Below are 21,413 nucleotides of genomic sequence, written 5' to 3' on the forward strand. Positions count from 1 at the left end.
TGGAATGTTCCATTGTCTAAAAAGAGGGGGGAGACCAGCAGAAGTGAAGGGGTTACTCTTGGTGTTGAAGACGGGGGTCAGTTCTTCCCGCATTCAGCCTGCTGTCATCGCACCTTGTTTCCGGGTCCGTTGAAGCGCAACTGCCTGGCCTGCCTGTTGTCCCACTCCTGTATTCTCCCAGATTGATACATCCCACTGCTGTCACAGCCGACTACGGCGGCTTGGAAGGTCCTGTCCCCTTAGTCCCCTCGGCGTGCGCGTTCCCTCCCTTTTCCCTCAGCTGGTCTCGTCAGCGCTGCCAGCGTGGAGCTGGCTGGCCAGCCGAGAAGGCGGAAGTGCCCGGAGGGGAGGAGTCGTACCCAAGAACTCGCCTGGCCATGGAGAGCTCCCTGGAGAAGGTCTGTGGGTGCGGGAGGGGGCTTTGGGCATGGCTGGGGGCGCCGACGGACCCGGGGGGAAGCGTTGAGGGTGTGTCGAGTGTAAAGGGGCACAGGGGTGCCTGAGTCGGGGCGGGAGGTTGCGGGGGGGCGGCCTGATACAAGGGGGGGGAGAGAGACTGGGGGGAAACCGAGGCAGGTGGGGGTGGGGACCCGGGCTGACACAAGGGTGGGAAGGGAGACCGGGGGCCAGCTGACATACGGGAGGAGGAGGGACCGGCCTGATACAAAGGGGGCGGGGGTGGGGGCAGTGTTTTGCTAGTGAAAGGCTTGCCCCCGCCCCGGGTGGGGAGATATACAGCCCTGCTAAAAGGCACTCAATGAGTAGTGAAAGTGCCTGGTAGGTAAGGGGGGAGTCCTACCGTTTTAGAGGATTATCTTGCAAGCCACAGAAAAACATCCCCGCCTTGGCTGAGAAGCTGTGGAGCTTTCAGAGCCAGGGTCTGCAGGATTCTTCTCCCCCCCCCCCCCTTCCCAGTCACTAAATATAAATTAAATAATGTATTTACAAGCAAGAAGCCAGGGCTCATCTTTCATTCTCCCCTCAACAATGTACGTTTGAAGAAGAGGGGATTAATTTGGTGACTGTCGTTCAGTGTTTTGTTGTTCTGTTCTGGGTATCAGATGATCTGATGAAACAGGGCCCTTTATGGTGTCCCAGAGCTACCTAGCCCTTCTCAATGGAGAAAGGGTGATTGACATTGGTTCAAGCATACTCTAGAACAGTGGCTCTCAACCTTTCCATACTACTGTACCCCTTTCAGGAATCTGATTTGTCTTGTGTACCCCAAGTTTAACCTCATTTTAAAACTACTTGCTTACAAAATCAGACATAAAAATACAAAAATGTCACAGCCAACTATTACTAAAAATTGTTTACTCTCTCAGTTTTACCATATAATTATAAAATAAATCAATTCAAATATAAATGTATTTACATTTCAGTGTATAGTACATAGAGCAGTATAAACAAGTCATACTTGTCTGTATGAAGTTTTAGTTTGTATTGGCTTTACTAATGGTTTTTATGTAGCCTGTTGTAAAACTAGGCAAATATCTAGATGAGTTGATGTACCCCCTGGAAGACCTCTGCATACCTCCATAGGTACGCATACTCCTGGTTGAGAGCCACTGCGCTAGAAGGGACCACCAAAAACAAGAAATCATCACATACTCCCACAAACCAATGGAAAATATCAGGAAACCTACCTGGAGATGATGTAAGAAACCCCAAACAGCACTTCTCTCTCTAAGACCCTGAGTCCAGTGCCATTGCAAACAACTTTGGTATGAGCAGTCAGTTCATGTCATGAAGCATTGAGTCACAGACAAAACAAAAAACAGTTTCCAGCCATGCTTCTTAGCACTCAAAACACTTGTGAATCTGCTTATATTTTGAGAGACCTTTCAGTGTTCTTCCCCCTTGGGAATATATTGTGTGTGCACTTAAAAAGAGGTGGAGCTTATTTCCTGAGAATGTTGGTCTTGAAGAACAGGATAGTGGCGGGAATGTTAGTTAATCCCTTTCCCCTTGTGGACTTGATGTGATGGTTTTTTTCCTTTTCATGCTTCCTGTTCTGCTCTCCTACACACTGAACACATAAGTGTGAACCCTGTAAGGCCCACAAGTTACTGTTAGAAAATCCTGTGCCCTCTGTCACAGTCTCTAAGTGAGTCCCTAAAGCAGTGGTTCTCAACCAGGAGTCCGGGGGGGGCGGCGGGGAGGTTTCAGGGGGTTCACCAAAATAAACTATAGAGAGTAGAGCCAGCATTAGACTCATTGGGGCTCAGGGCAGAAAGCCAAAGCCCAACCCACATGGGGCTGAAGCCAAACTTAGCTTTACGGAGCCCCTGTGGTGTGGGGCCACTGGCAGTTGCTCTGTTTGCTACCCCCTAATGCCAGCCCTGGCTTTTAATCTACTGGATATGCAGAAAAACAGTTGTGGCATAGGTAGGCCATGGAGGTTTTTATAGCATGTTGGGGAAGGTGGGCTCAGAAAGAAAAAGGTTGAGAACCCCAGCTCTCGACCAGTGGTTTTCAAACCGTAGGTCGTGACGCAGTTCTGGAATGGAAGGGACTGGGTCAGGTCCGGCTCCTAGGTTGGGGGGCCACAGGGCTCTGCGTGCTGCCCCCGCCCCAAGCTGTGGGGGGTGGTGCCTGCAGGCAAGAGATGCGCGGAGCCGCTTGCGTGCCTCTGCCTAGGAACCGGACCTGCTACTGGCTGCTTCTGGGGTGTAGCGCAGTCTGCGGTGCCAGGACAGGTAGGAAGCCTGCCTCTGCACGGCTGCTGTGCTGCTGACAGGGAGCCACCTGAGGTAACACCGCGCCCCAATCCCCTGCCCCAGCCCTGAGCCCCCCCCCCAAACGTGGAGCCCCTTCCTGCACCCCAAACCCCTGCCACAGCCCTGGGCCGCTCCCAACCCGGAGCCCCCTCCTCATGCCAAACCATCCTCCCAGGCTCAGCCCTGCTGCCCCAGCCCAGAGCCCTGACCCCCTCCCGCACTCCAGCCCCACTACCCTAGCCCAGAGCCTCCTCCCACACCCTGAACCCCTCATTCCTGGCTCCACCTCACAGCCCTCACCCCAACCCTCTGCCCTAGCCCTGAGCCCACCCCAAACCCTGCATCCCCAGTTCCGTTGGCTCACAGGCATCAACAATTTTCCTCAACTGCGTCACCAGAAAAAGTTTTAAAACCACTGCTGGTACAGAGTAATACCACAGCTAGTACAGAGTAATACTCTTGGCAGCATGAAACACCACTGAAATATAGCAGGTGCTTGAATGGTAGCAAGAGACCTGTTCTGCAAGTCACAAGAGGGTAATTGTATTACATGTTTAACCAGATGTCTTCATATCATTCATTGATTTTTATCACCAGTTTTTGCATATCTTTATTAAGAATATTATATATTTTATATGTGATTAAGAAAAGTGTAGGCAGTTTTTCTACTGATACATAATGTATACTGTATACACAACACTGTAACTTTGATACTTCAGTTTTATAGCTTGTTTCGGTATCAGCTAGGTGAGTAAGGTAGTGAAAGCCAAAACATATCTTTTTTGCTTGGTGTTTGCTAAGTGTTCATTTCCCACAATTTTTGACTAGATTTTAAAATCTGTTGAGGAGAGTAATATTGTGAAGGGTATGTGGTAGGCCTGGAGAGCTCAATGTATTTATTCCAAAGTGCCAACAAAAATTACGACAGTTGATCCTAAAAGATTCAAACTGCTTAAGTGAGGTTTAATTACAGTTACTAGTTCATAATGCCATGTACTTTCTGCCTAAGGCTAGTTGACTGCATAGTAAACTATGCAGTTATTTAAAGAATGTGACACATTATGAGAGGAGTTTTCTTCACATCTTGTAAAGTCAGTATCCTACACTACTGCCAAACTAATGGAAGACTTCTCTTTACCTTATTTTATTATGCTACCACAGTAGAACCATAAAAAGCATAGTTTTGGGGTTAAATGTTAAAGCTGCTATAAGGAGATGATTAGAGTTTCTTCTGTATTTGTTTTTAACCTTAGGACTTGTCTCTACTGAGAGAAAGCACCATGTGAGAAAAAGTGTTACATTGTAGTTAACTCCTTATGGAGGACCCTAAGATTAACCAGGACCAGCTAGTTCATTTTTAAACATAACATCTGTATCCACATTATGGTCAAAATCATGTTTAATAATGTGTTAACACAATGTGGTTTTTGGTTTGGTTTTTTTTCAGAATAGATGAGGCTTAGGAGAGTAATGCTCAGATCCTATAAAGAATTAAGCTTTTGCTTAATTATCAGCACAAGACTATTCCCAAACCCTTCTGAAATCTTTCCATTATATATGTAAAAAAATTAGATAGCTATGGAGAGTCATACTCCAGACTCCTCCTTATTTTGCATACCTTGGGTTTTTTGCATGGTGAAAGCCCTGCACTCTTTTACGTGATAAAATCTTGCTTTTCCAGACTTAAAACTTGCTGCCCATCTTGGAAAACTTCCCAATGGCCAGATAGGTAGAGAAGTCAGAAAATGGTGGATGAACAAGTTGTATGTGCTTTCTTTAGATGTAATGGTAAATAGTTGTTAAAAACATATTAGAGCAGATTTTAAAAACTTCAAAATTTTTTGATGAAAAAATCACATTTTTACTGTAAATTTTCACCAGAAAGTATTCCATTATTTGACCATCACTCACATATATAATACTGTAGTGCTTATAGGCCCAGGTCTTGTTTGTTCAGGGCACTGTACAAACACAAATGAACCTCAGAGGCCAGATGAACAAACTTTAAGAACTGCAGAAATTGTACCCTGGTGCTGCATGTGAGGTTAATGCAGAGCAGAGCCTCAGGCACAGCATACAGAACCAGACAAATGGACTTTTGGGGTGAGCTTTAATTCCCAAGAAAACTGTGGGGGATTCTCTTGCTCTATCATATGACACATTTCCTGAAAGATTTGCTGTTAGGAATGTCACAAGAAGTTGAGGTTAAACTTGGAAACCTGCAGTGGGTTTAAAAATAGTCTAACACAAATTTGTAACTTTTTTTTTCCACTTGTACCTTGATTTTTCCAACACTTTCCTCAAAATTCACCTTGCTAAAACTTCAGTTATGACTGGTACACAAGTGGCCAGGTGCCTTTTGTGGGATTTTCGCCTTCCTTTGTAGCTTCAGAGTAGGTGGCTCAGTAGTCTGTAAATATATGGCAATGTCTGTGTTTAGAATTGCTCGTTGTTTCCCTAAACATGGAAAATGTATTTTGGTTCCATGTCCATCCTGTGACTTTTGACTCATGTGTTGTTGCTGTTATCACTACAATATCCTGGTAACTTTTGCTGAAAACTTGTGATCACAGACCTGTGGGTAGGAAAATGATAGGGACCAAAAAAACCAAAATACACATATAAGTGAAAGCAAAAAATGGTCTGAATGAGCTCTAATTGTGGGGTATATTAGATTGGATGTCTCCCCCCGCCCCCTCCTTCCCTGCAAGCTATTTTTCATGTACCTGCTTTGGTGGCAAACTTGACTTGGTCTAGTGCAGGGGTTCTCAACTGGGGGTTGGGACCACTCAGGGGGTTGTGAGGTTATTACATGGGATGTCGCGAGCTGTCAGCTTCCATCCTAAACCCCGCTTTGCCTCCAGCATTTATAATGGTGTTAAATATATACAAAATTGTTTTTAATTTATGGGGGGGGTCACACTCAGAGGCTTACTATGTGAAATGGGTCACCAGTACAAAAGTTAGAGAACCACTGGTCTTGTGAATAAACCTTCAGGATCATATGACTTTAGCTGGGAAACAGATCAATGTTATGAACAAAGCATCATTTATCATTGATGATAAAACGGAGAGCAACAATTCGCCAACAAGGCATTTCTGAAGAGAAAATAACATTATTTAATTAAAATAAATACAAATACACTGCATGTGTCTCTAATTATGATGAATGGGGTTTTTTTGGAAGCATTTACAACACTACAACTTGTTCTTACAAACTATTCCTTTATGAATAGAGATGTTTTTATGAGTTGTTGAAGGTGAACTTCGGATGCCTGTCTAAAACTGTACTAGGAATGTAAAATGAAAAAAGTGAACAAAAATGAGAGAGTGTTTTTCACGAAGCTTCAGTCTCATCCCAATCAGAAAATAAGATCTCTCACACTTCAGCTGTTGCCAAGGGTCTGAGGCACTAGCTATACAGCTGGACACAGTGCAAAGCCTTAAAGGAAGGCCAAAGCAGGATGTCTTTGCTGGAAATGTAGACATAAACAAAAATTGGATTATTGAAGCAGAGAATGGGATGATTATGATTTGAAGGAAACAAATGATAAAAGGCGAAATAGGCTATGAATTTTCTGCATTTTGGTGGACTGGAGGAGGGAGGTTCCAAACTGTTCAAATCCCTGATGAGAGAAATGGTAGTTGATGAGTTGTACGCTTTCAAGCTTCAGTGCTGTTTGTTATAACCCAAACAACTAGAGGGGCAGAGACCTAGTATGATCAGAGTAAAGTGCCTCTGATTCAAGGGTAAGGAATTTGGGCTGAAAATAATAGGATTTTCAGGTAGTGTGATCTGAAAGGGGAATCTCATTCTGAGTTCCCCCTAATAGCCATGATGAGACAGAATGAGATCAGCATCTATGTCTATGTGCACTCCATATTTTTGTGACAGGAACAGCCATACTGGTCCATCTTGCCCAGTATACTGTTTTCCAACAGTGATCAGTGCCAGGGGCTTCAGAGGGAATGAACAGAACAGGCGATCAAGTGATCCACCCCCTGTTGTCCAGTCCCAGCTTCTGGCAGTCGGAGGGTTAGGGACATCCAGAGCATGGTGTTGTGTTCCTGATCATCTTGGCTAGTAGCTATTGATTGACCTATCCTCCGTGAACTTAACTAATTTTTTTTTAACCCTGTTATATTTCTGGCATTCACAACATCTCCTGGCAACAAGTTCCACAGGCTGTTGTTTAGTAGGCAACAGGTTTAAAACCATTTTATTGGGTGACTCCTATTTCTTGGGTTATGTGGAAGAGTAAATAACACTTCCCTGTTCGCTTTGGCCACATCAGTCATGATTTTATAGACATCTATCATAACCCTCCGTAGCTGTCTCTTTTCCAAGCTGAATAGTCCCAGTCTTTTTTTAATCTCTCCTCGTATGGAAGCTGTTCACTACCCCTAACCGTTTTTGTTGCCCTTCTCTGCACCTTTTCCAATTCTACTATATCTTTTTTGAGATGGCTCAAACAGAACTGTATGCATATTGAAGATGTGGACTTACCATTGATTTCTATAGTGGCATTACGATATTTACTGTCTTATTGTCTATCCCTTTCCTGTTGGTTCCTAGCATTCTGTTAGCTTCGTTGACTGCCACTGCACATTGAGCAATGGTCTACTCTGTTCATTCCTGTGTATTTTGTTCTCTGGTATTACCACATCCCATTTATCCTCATTTCACCAAGCTTCTGGGATGCCTATTATGTAAATATCCTCATTTAATGCCAGGCACTATAGACTTCTAGCATTCGTATATAAACACTTATACATTTTGTCAATGTGCGTTCATGTTATAGTTATATGGGACTCTTTTACATTTGGCTGTTCATTACTAGCTCCTACCTGTACTTTTTATCAACTTCTTTCCTAACTCCTTCACAAGGATATAGAGTTCCCCCTTTAATAAATTGATCCCTGAGGGATGGCTGCGCTCAAACCGTGTGCTCCTCCGCACCTGTCAACACTTCTGCGAGCCCTTAGTTTAAAAAATTATCTACAACCTTTTTAGTTTTACCCGCCAGCAGTCTGGTTCCATTTTGATTCTATAGGATAACTTTCCCTTCCATCAGAGACCCCTGAAGCACTTTACAAACAGTAATTAAGATCCCTGTGAGATAAATATTATTATACCCATTTTCTAGATGGGGAAACTGAGAAATGGAAGTGTCTTGCGCAAGGTCATACATGAAATTAGTGGAAAGAGACTGACTTCAGTGGGCTTTGGATGAAGCCTGTAGATCAGACTAAAGAAAAGAGCCCATGCTGGGCTTACTTCCAGTCCTATTCTCTGTTAGAGCACACGCTCGCCCATGTTGGAGAATGGGGATAAGGAATGTCGTCACTGGATGTGGTTTCAGTGTCACTGGTATGGAATTCTGCTTGATTTTTCTGAATCATAATTTACTAACTTTCTTTAATTTTTAATCTAAGTTTTGTATTGTTAAAATCATGTACGTTAAATATACTTTGAAAAGTTCAGAAAATAAATATTTCTTATCCAGTTAGCAATCAAAATAAGCAATCAGGGATTTAGTTCACAATGAAGTCCACTTCAAAAATCAAAGGCTTTTTGGATTTTATGACATCTCATGTAACTTAGAATAACTTTTTTATTTCACGATGACAGAAAAATAGCTGGAGCAAACATAAGACTTCACTGGCTAGATAATCTACTAGTTGTACTGGAAAAGGCTTGCACATATGATAGCTATAGGGGGAAAAAAGACAATGTGTTTGTGTGTGGGTGGAAAGGTAAACATTGGTAAGTTTTTACTTAACACATAATTGCAACAGAGAAATTGTGAGCTGTTTTGTTTGTTTATAGCTCAGTATCAGGATGGCTGTTACAGATCATTCCACAAATGTCACCATTCAGGACAGATCTGTTCAAGTATTTTGCATGCAATGCCAGAAAAAGATTTCTAGTGTTGTTTAACACAAATTATTTCCTTCCAGCGAGGTATTTTTAATGTTTTGAGAATGCCACTCAGGCTTTCAAGACTCCAATATATAGGTTACTATAATCAATAATATTCTTCAGTCAATTACTCTGCATAAATATTCACTTATGAATTTGGAGGTTATTTTATTTAAGTGTGCAAGATCACTGCAAAGTTTTTGGATTTGGTGCAAAGAATATTATGAAAACATCAGTGGAGCTGCATGGAGATTTTATTAGTAAATATAAATAGCATAACTGGATTCAATTTTTGTTTCTCTATGGTGACTCTCATATTCCCTTCCATTAATGTTATCTTAAAAACTTGACTACAAATCAACACTCCGAATATCAACCTACATTATGTGTCAGTTGCTATTTCCATGATAAAATTTTTGGAACTTTCATTTCATTTTTATAGGTGTGGAGTCTTCTACCCACTCCACCATTATCACTCCTCCCCTCCACTTACATGGGTTAAATACATCTCTAAATATTATCATAAAAGTAGTCTTTAAAATGAGATAACTGTAAACCAAATTTTTTCTGAGTTAGTCCTTGAGATGGAAATGGCATACAATACGTACAAATTAATATTCCATCCATCTTTTGCAGTAATAAACATGCCTGCATTCTGTTGTCTTTCCCCACCCAAGTGTGCCAATATTAGTGCTGACAGCAGGCATATACAAGCCATTGGGAGGACTGTTTCTCAGTTACTGTAGCAAAACAGTAAGAATCAGTATATCCCTCCAATATGATTAGTACAAGCTGTTTGTTGTTGGTTGTTTTTTTTTTTTAATATCTCTAGTTAAAAAACGGTGGACAAAAATGTTGAAGGCTAAACTACTGCAGTGGTGGAGGCTTTGGGCTCAGGACCAATTTTGTGAAGGTGGACTATGTCTCAGTTTTTAGATGATGCAGCTTTTGCCTGTTTAGGGGAGGTGGGGATGGGGGTTGATAAGTTTGGTCTGCAGAGGAAAGGAGAGAGCCCCTATAACAGGATCTCCCCAAGCGTGGCATCAAAACCTGTCTCTGCCTCAATTTCCCAGCTCAAGTAATTCGGCTGGCTGGCTGCTTCAGTGAAGTTTCCACCAGAATCAGTGTTTCCTTCCCTTTTCCCAGGGATGCATATATGGTTAAAAAAGAAATACAGTTTGGCATCAATCAGAACAGGTCCTGCCACCTGACCAGTCCTTGGGCCTCTGGCTAAGAGGGCTTCTGCTGCTGCTAGCTGGTGTGGGAAGCCCCCTTTCAACACCTTTTTCTGACCCAGGGTCTCCTGCAAGAGCTTCCCCAATCCCATCCTTAGTTGAGCTGCTTGTTGGCCTTTTATCTCATCAGACAGGAGGCAACTGGCTAGTCACAGATAGGGACTATAATCATAAGGAACTTGGGCTATGTTTACATTGCAGCTGGGAGCGAGCCTCGCAGCCCAGATAAACTGATTTATGCTAGTTGGGCTCGTGCTGGTGCACTAAAATATAGCTGTATGGACTTTGCAGCACTGGTGGAGCTTGTTTGGCTAGCCCAAGTCTCTGCTGGTGGTTTAACGTCCACACAGCTATTTTTAGCATGCTAGTGCAAGTCTGTTTGCTTAGGCTGGGAAGTTCACTCACAGTTGCAGGGTACATGTATCCTTAAAGCGTCTTTCCACCCTGTGACAATTCCTTTCACAAACATCCATTGTAGGCTAATTCATGCAACAAGTGCAGGCTTTTTAAAGACTATTTGCCTGTCCTGGTAGGAGGAAGAGTATAATTACAACGGGTGGAGGAGGAGACCACTCTGGCAATACTACTAGTATTGGTTGGACCAGACGAAGGTGTAACAAGTTCTTAGCCTTTGTCAACAAGAGGGAAAATCTCCTACATAAATCAGGTTAAGGGTACATCATGTTAAAAATGCAAGGAAATAGAGTTAAGGTTGCTAGTCTGTTTTAAAAATTAGTGTAGTATAGAGGCACAACAGGCTTTTGAGCCATAGTGTGAACTTAAGGACAGAGTGACAGCCTTAAATTGAAACTTCCTTTCTCTTTACAGTTGTTAAAATTAATATTAAAGTTTAGCCCCTTGTTTTTGACTTCCCCTATAATAGATAGCTTAAGCATGTTTAAGGGCCTCTCAGTAGACTTCTCAGTCTAAATATATGAATAAGATTACATTGCATACTCTGTGTGTGTGTGTGTATATATATATATATTTTTTTTTTTAACTGAAATTGAAGTGAAACACTACAGTCAGGTTTTCGGTCACTTACCAAAACTTTTAGTATTTGGGGCCTTCAGAGGAGGAAAGTTTCCTTCTGCTAGGAATGATGTTCATATGTCCAGTGTTGTGTCTCTGATTCCTCTATTCCTTCTTCCTGTTGCTCTGAACCGCTCACTGTTGTATCATTAGTTTTTGGTGAGGGTGAGAGCTTGGGTATCTGAAACTAAGCTGAATTTGTCACTCAAGTTTCTATCCCAGATTTTTCAGAAATTTTCTGATGCATATCCCTTATCAGGATTTTTGAACAGGATATTGTATAAATTCTACATATAGACATTTTTGTGTAAACTATATGATCCTGCAAAGGCTTCTATTTTTACTTTACCTACATAGGTTCATAGAAGTTGTGAGAGGTTCCTGGGGCTACAGAACGACTGTGAATAATAGCTAGAGTTGGGACTGAAGGGTACCAACCACAGAGATGAATTTGCAGATCCAAACTATATATAGTGGGCCTAATTTGAACACCATTAACTTTCCTAAATTTTTCAATCTGGATTTCAAACTAGCCTCCTCCCTCTACTGCCTCCTCTTGCTCCACTCCTTCCTCCCCACCCCAAAAGACACAACCTGCAAATTTAAGAGTGTTTGGAATGAGTTTTGGTTTGCTTGTTGAAGAGAGGTTTGAATCTAGAGGTTTGCTCTGGATCTATCTGTAATAAAATCCATGTTGCTATCCAGTATAATTTTTTACTTCAATGCACAAATATTTATTAATTTAGTATATTTTGAGGAGAAGATGCAATACTTCATATTTGTTACGTAACTTTAAATCTGAGCTTGTTCTGAGTGGTAAAAGCAATAATTATACTGTTGGAGTAGTTAGTAAGAGTGGCATTTGGGATTACCTTTTTTTTTTTTCCTCTCCCCCCCAATAATAGATGGTTGACCCTACCTTAGCAGAAATGGGAAAGAATCTTAATGAGGCCATGAAGATACTAGAAGACAATCAAAGGTATCTACAAAGAGTAATGGCTGCAAGAATAGCAGATACATGTTAAGCATGTAGATATTGATGCCAGTGTCTTCAAGCAAGTGAATGGGGGTTTTTTCCACTAATTCTAGGACTTATAATTATCAGATATTTGTACTTACTTTCTGCCATATTCAAATCAAGAATGTTTCTTGACTGAGGGTGTTTGTGATTAATGAATATATGCGGGGCCAATCCAATACATATTTTGTAGCATTCAGTCTAAATCCAACCAGGACACATTTTCTAAAGGTTTTGACTTGCTCTTAGCATGTGAATCATGGCTCCACAAGTAACTTTTACTTTCATCTCACACGACCTGCTGATAAAGGTTTTCACCAACCTAACAAAGCACAGTCTTCAAGTTTTTTCTTCTTAATCAAAGGAAAGTCAGATCAACAACGCTGTTTAAGGCCATCCTTAATTACATTTTATGTTAGTCTTGTTGATCTATTCAAACTGTATTCAGTAATTTTTGTCACTTGTGAACATGCCAATGTATTTTTGAGCATCGACCTGCACTGGGAATTTGGTGCTATGCAACAGAAAGTTAAAATGTAAATAACTCTTTTTCTTGTATTTTTAAATTAGAAAAATTGAGGAAGAAGATGAAAAGAAGTATGTAAGGAAGGATATTCCTGGACCACTCCAAGGGAGGTAGGTGACAATGTGTTCTTCATATTCAGTGTACAAACTCTTAAATAAAACATGTTTGCAATAATTTTGCAAGGAACTTATAATATATACTATCGTGAAAATTTACCAGTCCACCCACAAAATCTGGTCTCCTGACTTTGCCCATGATTGATATCTTTCATTTATGGATCAAAAAAATTGCTTGCCCTTTGTGAGAAGTATTTTGTGTCACTGGTAGCTAATGAAGAATTACTTGTTTGCAGTGTTGTAGTTGTGTTGATCCCAGGATATTAGAGATAAGGTGAGGTAATGTCTTACATTGGACTAATTTCTGTTGGTGAAAGAGACAAGCTTTCAAACTACATAGCGCTCTTCTTGAGTTGTAGTAAAGCCTTAGAGAAGATAATTTAATGGAGTTTTATGTCTTTATCATATAGCATAATTCTTATGTAGATTTACTTTTAAATCTGAAATATTGCATTCAATGAGTTTGAGACACATTCAGACAGGAAATTCATACTTGAGAATGGTATTCTCAGAAAAAAGGCACAAAGCACCATGTTTAGGAATATGGTTGGCCTTCACAGAAAACTATGTATCACTCAGCATAACAACCTGAAAGTTTACATGCTATGATTTGTGCATAAAATTGACTATTGCATCTGAAAAATAAGATTTAGGCTTGCATTGTCATAATCTCTCTTCTGCAAGATCATTCATGAACCCAAACTAAGACTGCAGTTCATTTTCCATTCTAGTTTAACATGGGTTTAACAGCAGAAAAATATTGTGAACACACAACTTTTCATTTAAAAAAATACCTTGTCTTTCATGGAAGTTAATGAAACTGGTATGAATCGATGAAGTTGAACAGACTTGTAAAAAGTTGGGAATGCTTTTTATTAGTGTTACTGTTACCTCTTTCATACTTTCATAATTTTTCATTTTATTAATATAGGTTTTAATTTGATACTATTTCAAGTTGGGTTGGTGTGTGGTGGCTTTTATTTTTGCACTTCAATCCAGGAAGTTTTTGAAGAGTGTTGGGGACAACTTCATGATACAAGTGCTGGAGGAACCAACTAGGGACCGTGCTCCTCTTGACCTGCTGCTTACAAACAGGGAAGAATTGGTAGGGAAAGTAGATGTGGGTGGCAGCCTAGGCAGCAGTGACCATGAGATGGTTGAGTTCAGGATCCTCACAAACGGAAGAAAGGAGAGTAGTAAAATACGGACTCTGGACTTCAGAAAAGCAGACTTAGACTGCCTCAGGGAACTGATGGGCAGGATCTCCTGGGAGGCTAATATGAGGGGGCAAGGAGTCCAGGAGAGCTGGCTGTATTTTAAAGAAGCCTTATTGAGGGCACAGGAACAAACCATCCCGAAGTGCAGAAAGGATAGCAGCTATGGCAGGTGACCAGCTTGGCTTAACAGTGATATCTTCAGTGAGCTTAAACTCAAAAAGGAAGCTTAAAGAAGTGGAAATTTGGATGGATGACTAGGGAGGAGTATAAAAATATTGCTAGAGCATGCAGGGGTGTAATCATAGAATATCAGAATTTGAAGGGACCTCATCTAGTCTAACCCCTGACTCAAAGCTGGACCAATCCCCAATTTTTGCCCCAGATCCCTAAATGGCCCCCCTCAAGGATTGAACTCATAACCTTAGGTTTAGCAGGCCAATGCTCAAACCAGTGAGCTAGCCCTCCCCATCAGGAATGCCAAAGCACAATTGGAATTGCAGCTAGCAAAGGATGTGAAGGGTAACAAGAAGGGTTTCTACAGGTATGTTAGCAACAAGAAGAAGGTCAGGGAAACTGTGGGACCCTTGCTGAATGGGGAAGGCAACATAGTAGCAGATGATGTGGATAAAGCTGAAATACTCAACACTTTTTTTGCCTCGGTCTTCACAGACAAGGGTGGCTCCCAGACTGCTGATTGGGCAACACAGCAGGGGGGATAGGTGAGCAGCCCTCAGTGGTGAAAGAACAGGTTAAGGACTATTTAGAAAAGCTGGACATCCACAATTCCATGGGTACAGATCTAATGCATCTGAGGGTGCTGAGGGAGTTGGCTGATGTGATTGCAGAGCCATTGGCCATTATCTTTGAAAATTCGTGGTGATTGGGGGAGGTCCAGGATGATTGGAAAAAAGCAAATATAGTGCCCATATTTAAAAAAGGGAAAAAAGAGAACCTGGGGAACTATAGACCAGTCAGCATCACAGCAGTCCCTGGAAAAATCATGGAGCAGGTCCTCAAGGAATTCATTTTGAAGCACTTGGAGGAGAGGAAGGTGATCAGGAACAGCCAACATGGATTCACCAAGGGCAAGTCATGCCTGGCCAACCTGATTGCCTTCTATGATGAGATAACTGGCTTTGTGGATATGGGGAAAGTGGTGAATGTGATATATCTTGACTTTAGCAAAGCTTTTGATACGGTCTCCCACAGTATTCTTGCTGGAAATTTAAAAAAGTATGGATTGGATGAATGGACTATAAGGTGGATAGAAAACTGGCTCGACTGTCGGGCTCAATGGGTAGTGATCAATGGCTCAATGTCTAGTTGGCAGCCGGTATCAAGTGGAGTGCCCCAGGGGTTGGTCCTGGGGCCGGTTTTGTTCAACATCTTCATTAATGATCTGGATGATGGGATGAATTGTACCCTCAGCAAGTTTTCAGGTGACACTAAGCTGGGGGGAGAGGTAGATACGATGGAGGGTAGGGGTAGGGTCCAGAGTGACCTAGACAAATTGAAGGATTGGGCCAAAAGAAATCTGATGAGGTTCAACAAGGACAAGTGCAGAGTTCTGCACTTAGGAAGGAAGAATCCCATGCACCGCTACAGACTGGGGACCGACTGGCTAAGCAGCAGTTCTGCAGAAAAGGACCTGGGGACTACAGTGGACGAGAAGCTGGATATGAGTCAGCAGTTTGCCCTTGTTGCCAAGAAGGCAACAGCATATTGGGCTGTATTAGTTGGAGCATTGCCAGCAGATTGAGGGAAGTGATTATTTCCCTCTATTCGGCACCGATAAGGCCACACCTAGAGTACTGCGTCCAGTTTTGGTCCCCCCACTATAGAAGGTATGTGGACAAATTGGAGAGAGTCCAGCAGAGGGCAACAAAAATTATTAGGGGGCTGGGGCACATGACTTACGAGGCTGAGGGAAGGCTGAGGGAACTGGGCTTATTTAGTCTGCAGAAGAGAAGAGTGAGTGGGGATTTGATAGCAGCCTTCAATTACCTGAAGGTGGGTTCCAAAGAGGATGGAGCTTGGCTGTTCTCAGTGGTGGCAGATGACAGAACAAGGAGTAATGGTCTCAAGTTGCAGTAGGGGAGGTCTAGGTTGAATATTGGGAAACACTATTTCAGTAGGAGGGTGATGAAGCACTGGAATGGGTTACCTGGGGAAGTTGTGGAATCTCCATCCATAGAGGTTTTTAAGGACTGATTTGACAAAGCCTTGGCTGGCATGATTTAGTTGGTGTTGGTCCTGCTTTAAGCAGGGGTTTGGACTAGATGACCTCCTGAGGTCTCTTCCAACCCTAATCTTCTATGATTCTAGCAGTTGTAAGGCAGCATAGTTCCAGAAACGGTTTCAAGAAACGCTTTCTGTTCACTAGAACAGATGTTTGTAAGTAATCAGTGTATTTTAGAAATAATCATATTACTGCAAGATGTGCTCAACTTTGTGAGCTCGTGATTGGATCCTCTGAGTTTGGACATCTACTGGCAAGGTCTTCACCTACAATCCTGCACTCCAGGGCTGAACGATTCCTTAGTTAGGCTTGTCAGTCCAAATCCTCAGATTTCAAGGGAGCCTCTGTGTGGGCCAGTTCCTTAGGCCTATTGAAATGCCCCATGCATAAGTCAAGAGGATCTGGACTCCTGGATACAGCAGCCTTCCCGTTATGATCCTGCTCCACTGACACCTTTTCCCCACCATCCCAACATTCTACAGAGCAAAACCCTTGTGTGTTGTTGCAAAACTGTTATAAGTGGCCTTCAAAATCTGTATCCTGAGGCACTAGAGTTGCTCATCTACTTACCATTTTTCCTTCCCTAGTGGGCAAGATATGGTGAGCATTCTCCAATTAGTACAGAACCTCATGCATGGAGAGGAGGAAGATGAGTCATCACAGTCTTACCGGTAATGCTAATTTGCATTGTTCTATTTGGAAGATTATGATAATTATATTTGCTGTGATAATTTTTGAAGCCACAAATTGTACACTTAATTTTTTTTATTAATTTTAAATTTGCAACAGTGTAAGCTGTTTTAACTAAACCTTTGTTACATTATACACTGAACTAGGAGAAAAAGTAAAATGTGGAACATACCTAATAAGAATTTTTTTAGTAGTCTGATACATAATTTTAACCTAATATTTGCTAACTATCCATTACTTGGTGTTAATGTTTTCCTCAAAATAGCCATACTCTTTACTGCAGTGAATTATTAAAAGCAGTTGTATATAGCAGGCAATTATTCCTGGCTGCCAACTCAATTTCTTTAAATTATCCTCAACTTTATGAGCATTGCTTATGCTGCCTGCATTCTGAGGAAGCCTAATTTTTTGACGTATCTTCAGGAATTGTAGTTGCATCAGATATAATATATTTGTAAATTACAAGTTGCATAGTATCTCTGCATATGGATATTTTTTATTTCAAACGGGGTAGTCTGAGCCTGGGAATGGGAGTTACTGCATTCTAGTCCTTGTTCTGACACTGATTTATTTGTAACCTTGGGCAATACATTTAACCTCTCTCCTTCCATTTCTCCATAAAATAGTGATGCTATTTGCCACCGTACCTGGACAGGAGTGTGGAAGATCAATATTTGCAAAAGAGTTTGAAGATTAAAAATGTTATGTAAATAATAATGATGAGGAAAGATATAGTCTAAACTTTGAAGTTTCATAGTGTCGACTTCCTTTTTGTGTAGACCAGGCCGAGGCATATGTTTAATGCATGCTACCATTTTACAATAAAATGTTAGTTACAGTTTTTGTATGTTAGTGGGTTGAGATAAACCCTATACTCCCTTTCAGGGTTTATCTCAAGCAGCTAAAAGGTGTCTAAACTACAACTGCCGTGTCTACTCTGATTTTAACATGTTAATTAATGTGTTAAAATTCACCTTTTCTTCTAGTGTATACGTGGCTCTTTTATACTTCATTCTGATACATATTTGAAGAAAATATTGCATCTCAACCAGTTCTATGACAATCTGGGCATATCCAGTAAAAGGAGAAAACATAAACCCATTATAATATGCATGACATGTATCAAACTGACAGTTATTCTCATACAATGTTTCTGGTTTGCAGACTTCAGAATGTTGGAGAACAGGGGCACATGGCTTTACTGGGACATAGTCTGGCAGCTTATATTTCAGTGCTGAACAGGGAAAGGCTGAGAAATCTTACAACTAGAATCCTTTCAGATACCACTCTGTGGCTTTGCAGACTCTTCAGGTAGGTCATGAATTGCTTATTTATTATGTACAGTTAGGTAGTAAAAATGGTTTTAAAAAAAAGTCTGAAATACAATTTGTTATCTTGATAGACTTATGCCTTAAATTAATGGTACACTGAAAGGTCTTAAATACAGCACACTTGTTTACAGGACACTGTTCTTTCAAGCCAAGAACTTGTCAGTAATATACCAGTCATAAAAGTCGTTTTTTATAAGGAATTTACAATGGAGTTAGGGGCCAAAGTACGATAGTGGGTAGACAGATGGTTGAATATCCATTTATATAAGCATATATATGCTGTTGAGCTTTGTAACGCTTTAAAAAGAGGTCTTCCAGTGAACTTCTCATTGGTTCTGCCTTAGATTTCATTTAGTCTTTACATATAGAACAGCTGAGTAATTTTCAGTGTAGCGAGTATATTTCCTGAAGGTCTACCTGAACTTGTAATTTAAATCCATGAGTTGAGGGGAAAGAAAAGTACAAGAAATACTTCATTTGCAAAGAAACTTAATCCAACAGCTAGGTTATTTCCTTGTATGGCTTAATTTCATGTAAGATTCTTCCTCAAAGTGCCTTAGTCTTGAGATATGCTTTAATGTATGTGGTGCCAGAGCTGGCTGATTTATAGATTAAAATGGAAATCTGGCTGCTGCTAATGTGGGAAATATTTCCCATTTGTTAAAGAAATAACTTTTGGGTGGGACAAAGCTTCGCTGATATCTCATTTAATGGTAATCTAGAGGTATGCCCTATCCCTGCAGTTCTTGAAACCTGGGTTGAATGACTAACCCTGGACTAACGTGGTTTGGACATGATGTAAAATACAGGATGTTAATTTGCAGACAGCAAGAAGGGTAATCGGGATACCACATGGTGTTCAGTGGAACCCTTGACAGGAAATTATGTTGACTGGCTCGAAAGAGAATGGCGTATGCCAGTCCCCTGCCATGAAAGCATTGGCTATTGTCGTATATGGCTATTATATGCTGTATGTAGTGGATGGTCAGTGACAAACTGATAACTGGTCTCTTTTCTGATAGGATTATTGTCTAGAGCACTGACAAAGATGAATGGTACAACAAAGCAGATTTACACAGAGGTGTGATTAGCTATGAGTGTCTGCAAATGGAGTTTTAAAATATTCAGTACTATAAAAGCCAAGTTAGCAAGGGGAGGGGAAATTAATGATACTCAGGGCTTTTATATGAGCACACACCAAGAATCTGAAGGGAGCTTTAATTTAAAACAAATTTAGTCGGGAACTGTTTCACTTTAATATCACAACATTTCTTTAGGTTTTGGGGGCTTCTAATGGGAATCTTAGTTTTATGTGAAAAGGATATATTGTCCATTAGATGTCTCAATATCAAATCATTCGAGCCTTCCTGTGGAGGAAGGAATAAGGCACGGGCTTCTCATTAAATTAACTGATGAAGCGATAAAGGAAATAACTAAAACTGATCCAGCCATAGAGCTGTTAAAGTTACAAATTATCCCCATCTATAGATAATAAATGAGGGCTTGATTTAGCTGCACACAGTGACAAATGGATCTTCTGTAGAGCCAATATAATCAGCATTCTCTAGCTGGTAGAACATAAGATGAATGAATATCTGTATTTAGCTATTTAGTAAACTCTTGTGTGTCTTAAAAAGTTTTTGAAACTGTACATGGATATGAGGCTAGATTACATGACTCAAAGATGAGATGCAGATGGGTTAAGCAGAAATCCATCTGTTTGACAATTTATGTATTGATGGTCCTAATACCCAGTCTTAGAGGAGCAGTTGGTCCCATTCTGACACCTAATATGTACTGCAGCAGTGATTTCACATCAAGCATGAATACCTGCTGGACCTTGGAACAGGTGTGTATGGTAAGATGAGTGGTATATTTTGTTTTACAACTGCATTTATATGGTATATCCAAAAAAGTCTATGAATAATTTTTAAAATGTTTCTAAAAATACATTTAGCTTACCTTATAGTTCAGCTCCAAAAAGGTTTGATGGCTACCATAAAGCATGATGGAATGTCACTCATTAGGAGTCATTTGGGTAATTTATGGTGAGGCTGGATGCTGCAGGATTTAAAAATTTAAGCTGAGGGATGGACTGAGTGACTTTTAGGTTATTCAGGACTATTGACATACATGTTGGACATAAATGATGTAGCAAAAATCCAACTTCCATGTCACTTAATAAATCCAGACCTGTACTACTCTTCCTCCTGTTGTCCCTTCATTTTAGTTAGGTGGCTATATTTCTTTACACTGGAACTGACATACCTTTATTAGATACCTAATTCCCCCGTTGTCTCTTCTTGGCTTTTAAACATTAGTGTGCATATCACTGCTGAAGCTGAAATCCTTCGTTCAGAGAGAGAAAAACAAATTAACTGCTAGTACAAATTTGTAGTCCAGTAGTCCAACTTCCTAGGTAGTAGACATAGCAGTGTACTAAATAAACTGCACTAAATGGCAGTCTGTCTGTTTGTATTTCAAGGAGTGTTAAAATAGGACATGAGTAACGTTGGGTATTATGGATTTGTTTGGTAGTGGCTTCATACTAAAGTTTGCAATATCCTGTCCACGTTTAACTCTATTTTAAAAAAAGTCTCTTTCACTCTGATTTTATAGGATTCTGCTTTGAAACTGCATCATGTTGCATCTTCCTCACTGACTCTTATGATTCTTATAGATGTGAGCCATACCCACTTGTTGAGGTTTTTTTATAATGGAATTTTTAAAAAGTGAAAAATCTTTCCTGTTCCGCAAATGTTTCCATCTACATTTTATGATCTGGTGGCTTTACTAAGTGCGTTTAAGTCTGAGAAAATATCTTCGCAAACTTTGAGGATTTTAAAGAGTGGTTTTCTTGCCCAAGTCCCCTCATCTACTTTGTTCTAACTGTAAATAGAAATAGAATGTAAAGTAGGCTTCATAGTTACTTATCTTGGTGTGTGCCAACATAGTTTACTGTGCTCTCCCTTGTCCTTAGTAAATACATTTTTTCTTTTCTTTTTTCCGTTACCCTCTCTTTAGCTCTCCAAAGGTCACTTCCATTATTTGTGTCAGAATCATGATCCACTGAATCTTCTTTTTCATAATCTTTCTCTCCTGGAGACACAAACTCCTGTGATATAATGATGTGTCCCTGGACTGGATGGGGGAGATAAAATTAAAACCTTATAAAACTAGACTTAACGATCTGCCCTTCATCTGATTTCTATCTTGGCTTTGTTTTATTTCTAATCTTTTGGGGTTTAATAGAGCTTCTAATTTAATGAGGAGCCAGAACATACTAACATATAACAGCACTTGGATACTTTTGTTTCAGATGCTATTTAAATCAATAAATGTAATATAGCAGGGACAAAGCAGAAG

The 21,413-nt window shown here is 40.7% G+C and overlaps 1 protein-coding gene across 1 annotated transcript in view; it reads left to right on the plus strand.

Moving 5' to 3' along the window:
* PDXDC1 (pyridoxal dependent decarboxylase domain containing 1) overlaps window positions 1-21,413 on the plus strand; it is a 55,149-nt gene continuing 33,736 nt past the window's right edge. The window contains exons 1-5 of the mRNA XM_048868274.2: window positions 1-398; window positions 11,816-11,889; window positions 12,499-12,564; window positions 16,614-16,697; window positions 17,881-18,027. Of these exons, the coding sequence (XP_048724231.1) occupies window positions 378-398; window positions 11,816-11,889; window positions 12,499-12,564; window positions 16,614-16,697; window positions 17,881-18,027 (392 nt within the window). The 5' untranslated portion in view covers window positions 1-377. The remainder of the gene's footprint in view (window positions 399-11,815; window positions 11,890-12,498; window positions 12,565-16,613; window positions 16,698-17,880; window positions 18,028-21,413) is intronic.

Source organism: Caretta caretta, chromosome 10, assembly GCF_965140235.1.
Source record: "Caretta caretta isolate rCarCar2 chromosome 10, rCarCar1.hap1, whole genome shotgun sequence".
In the NCBI taxonomy this organism is placed as follows: Eukaryota; Metazoa; Chordata; order Testudines; family Cheloniidae; genus Caretta; species Caretta caretta.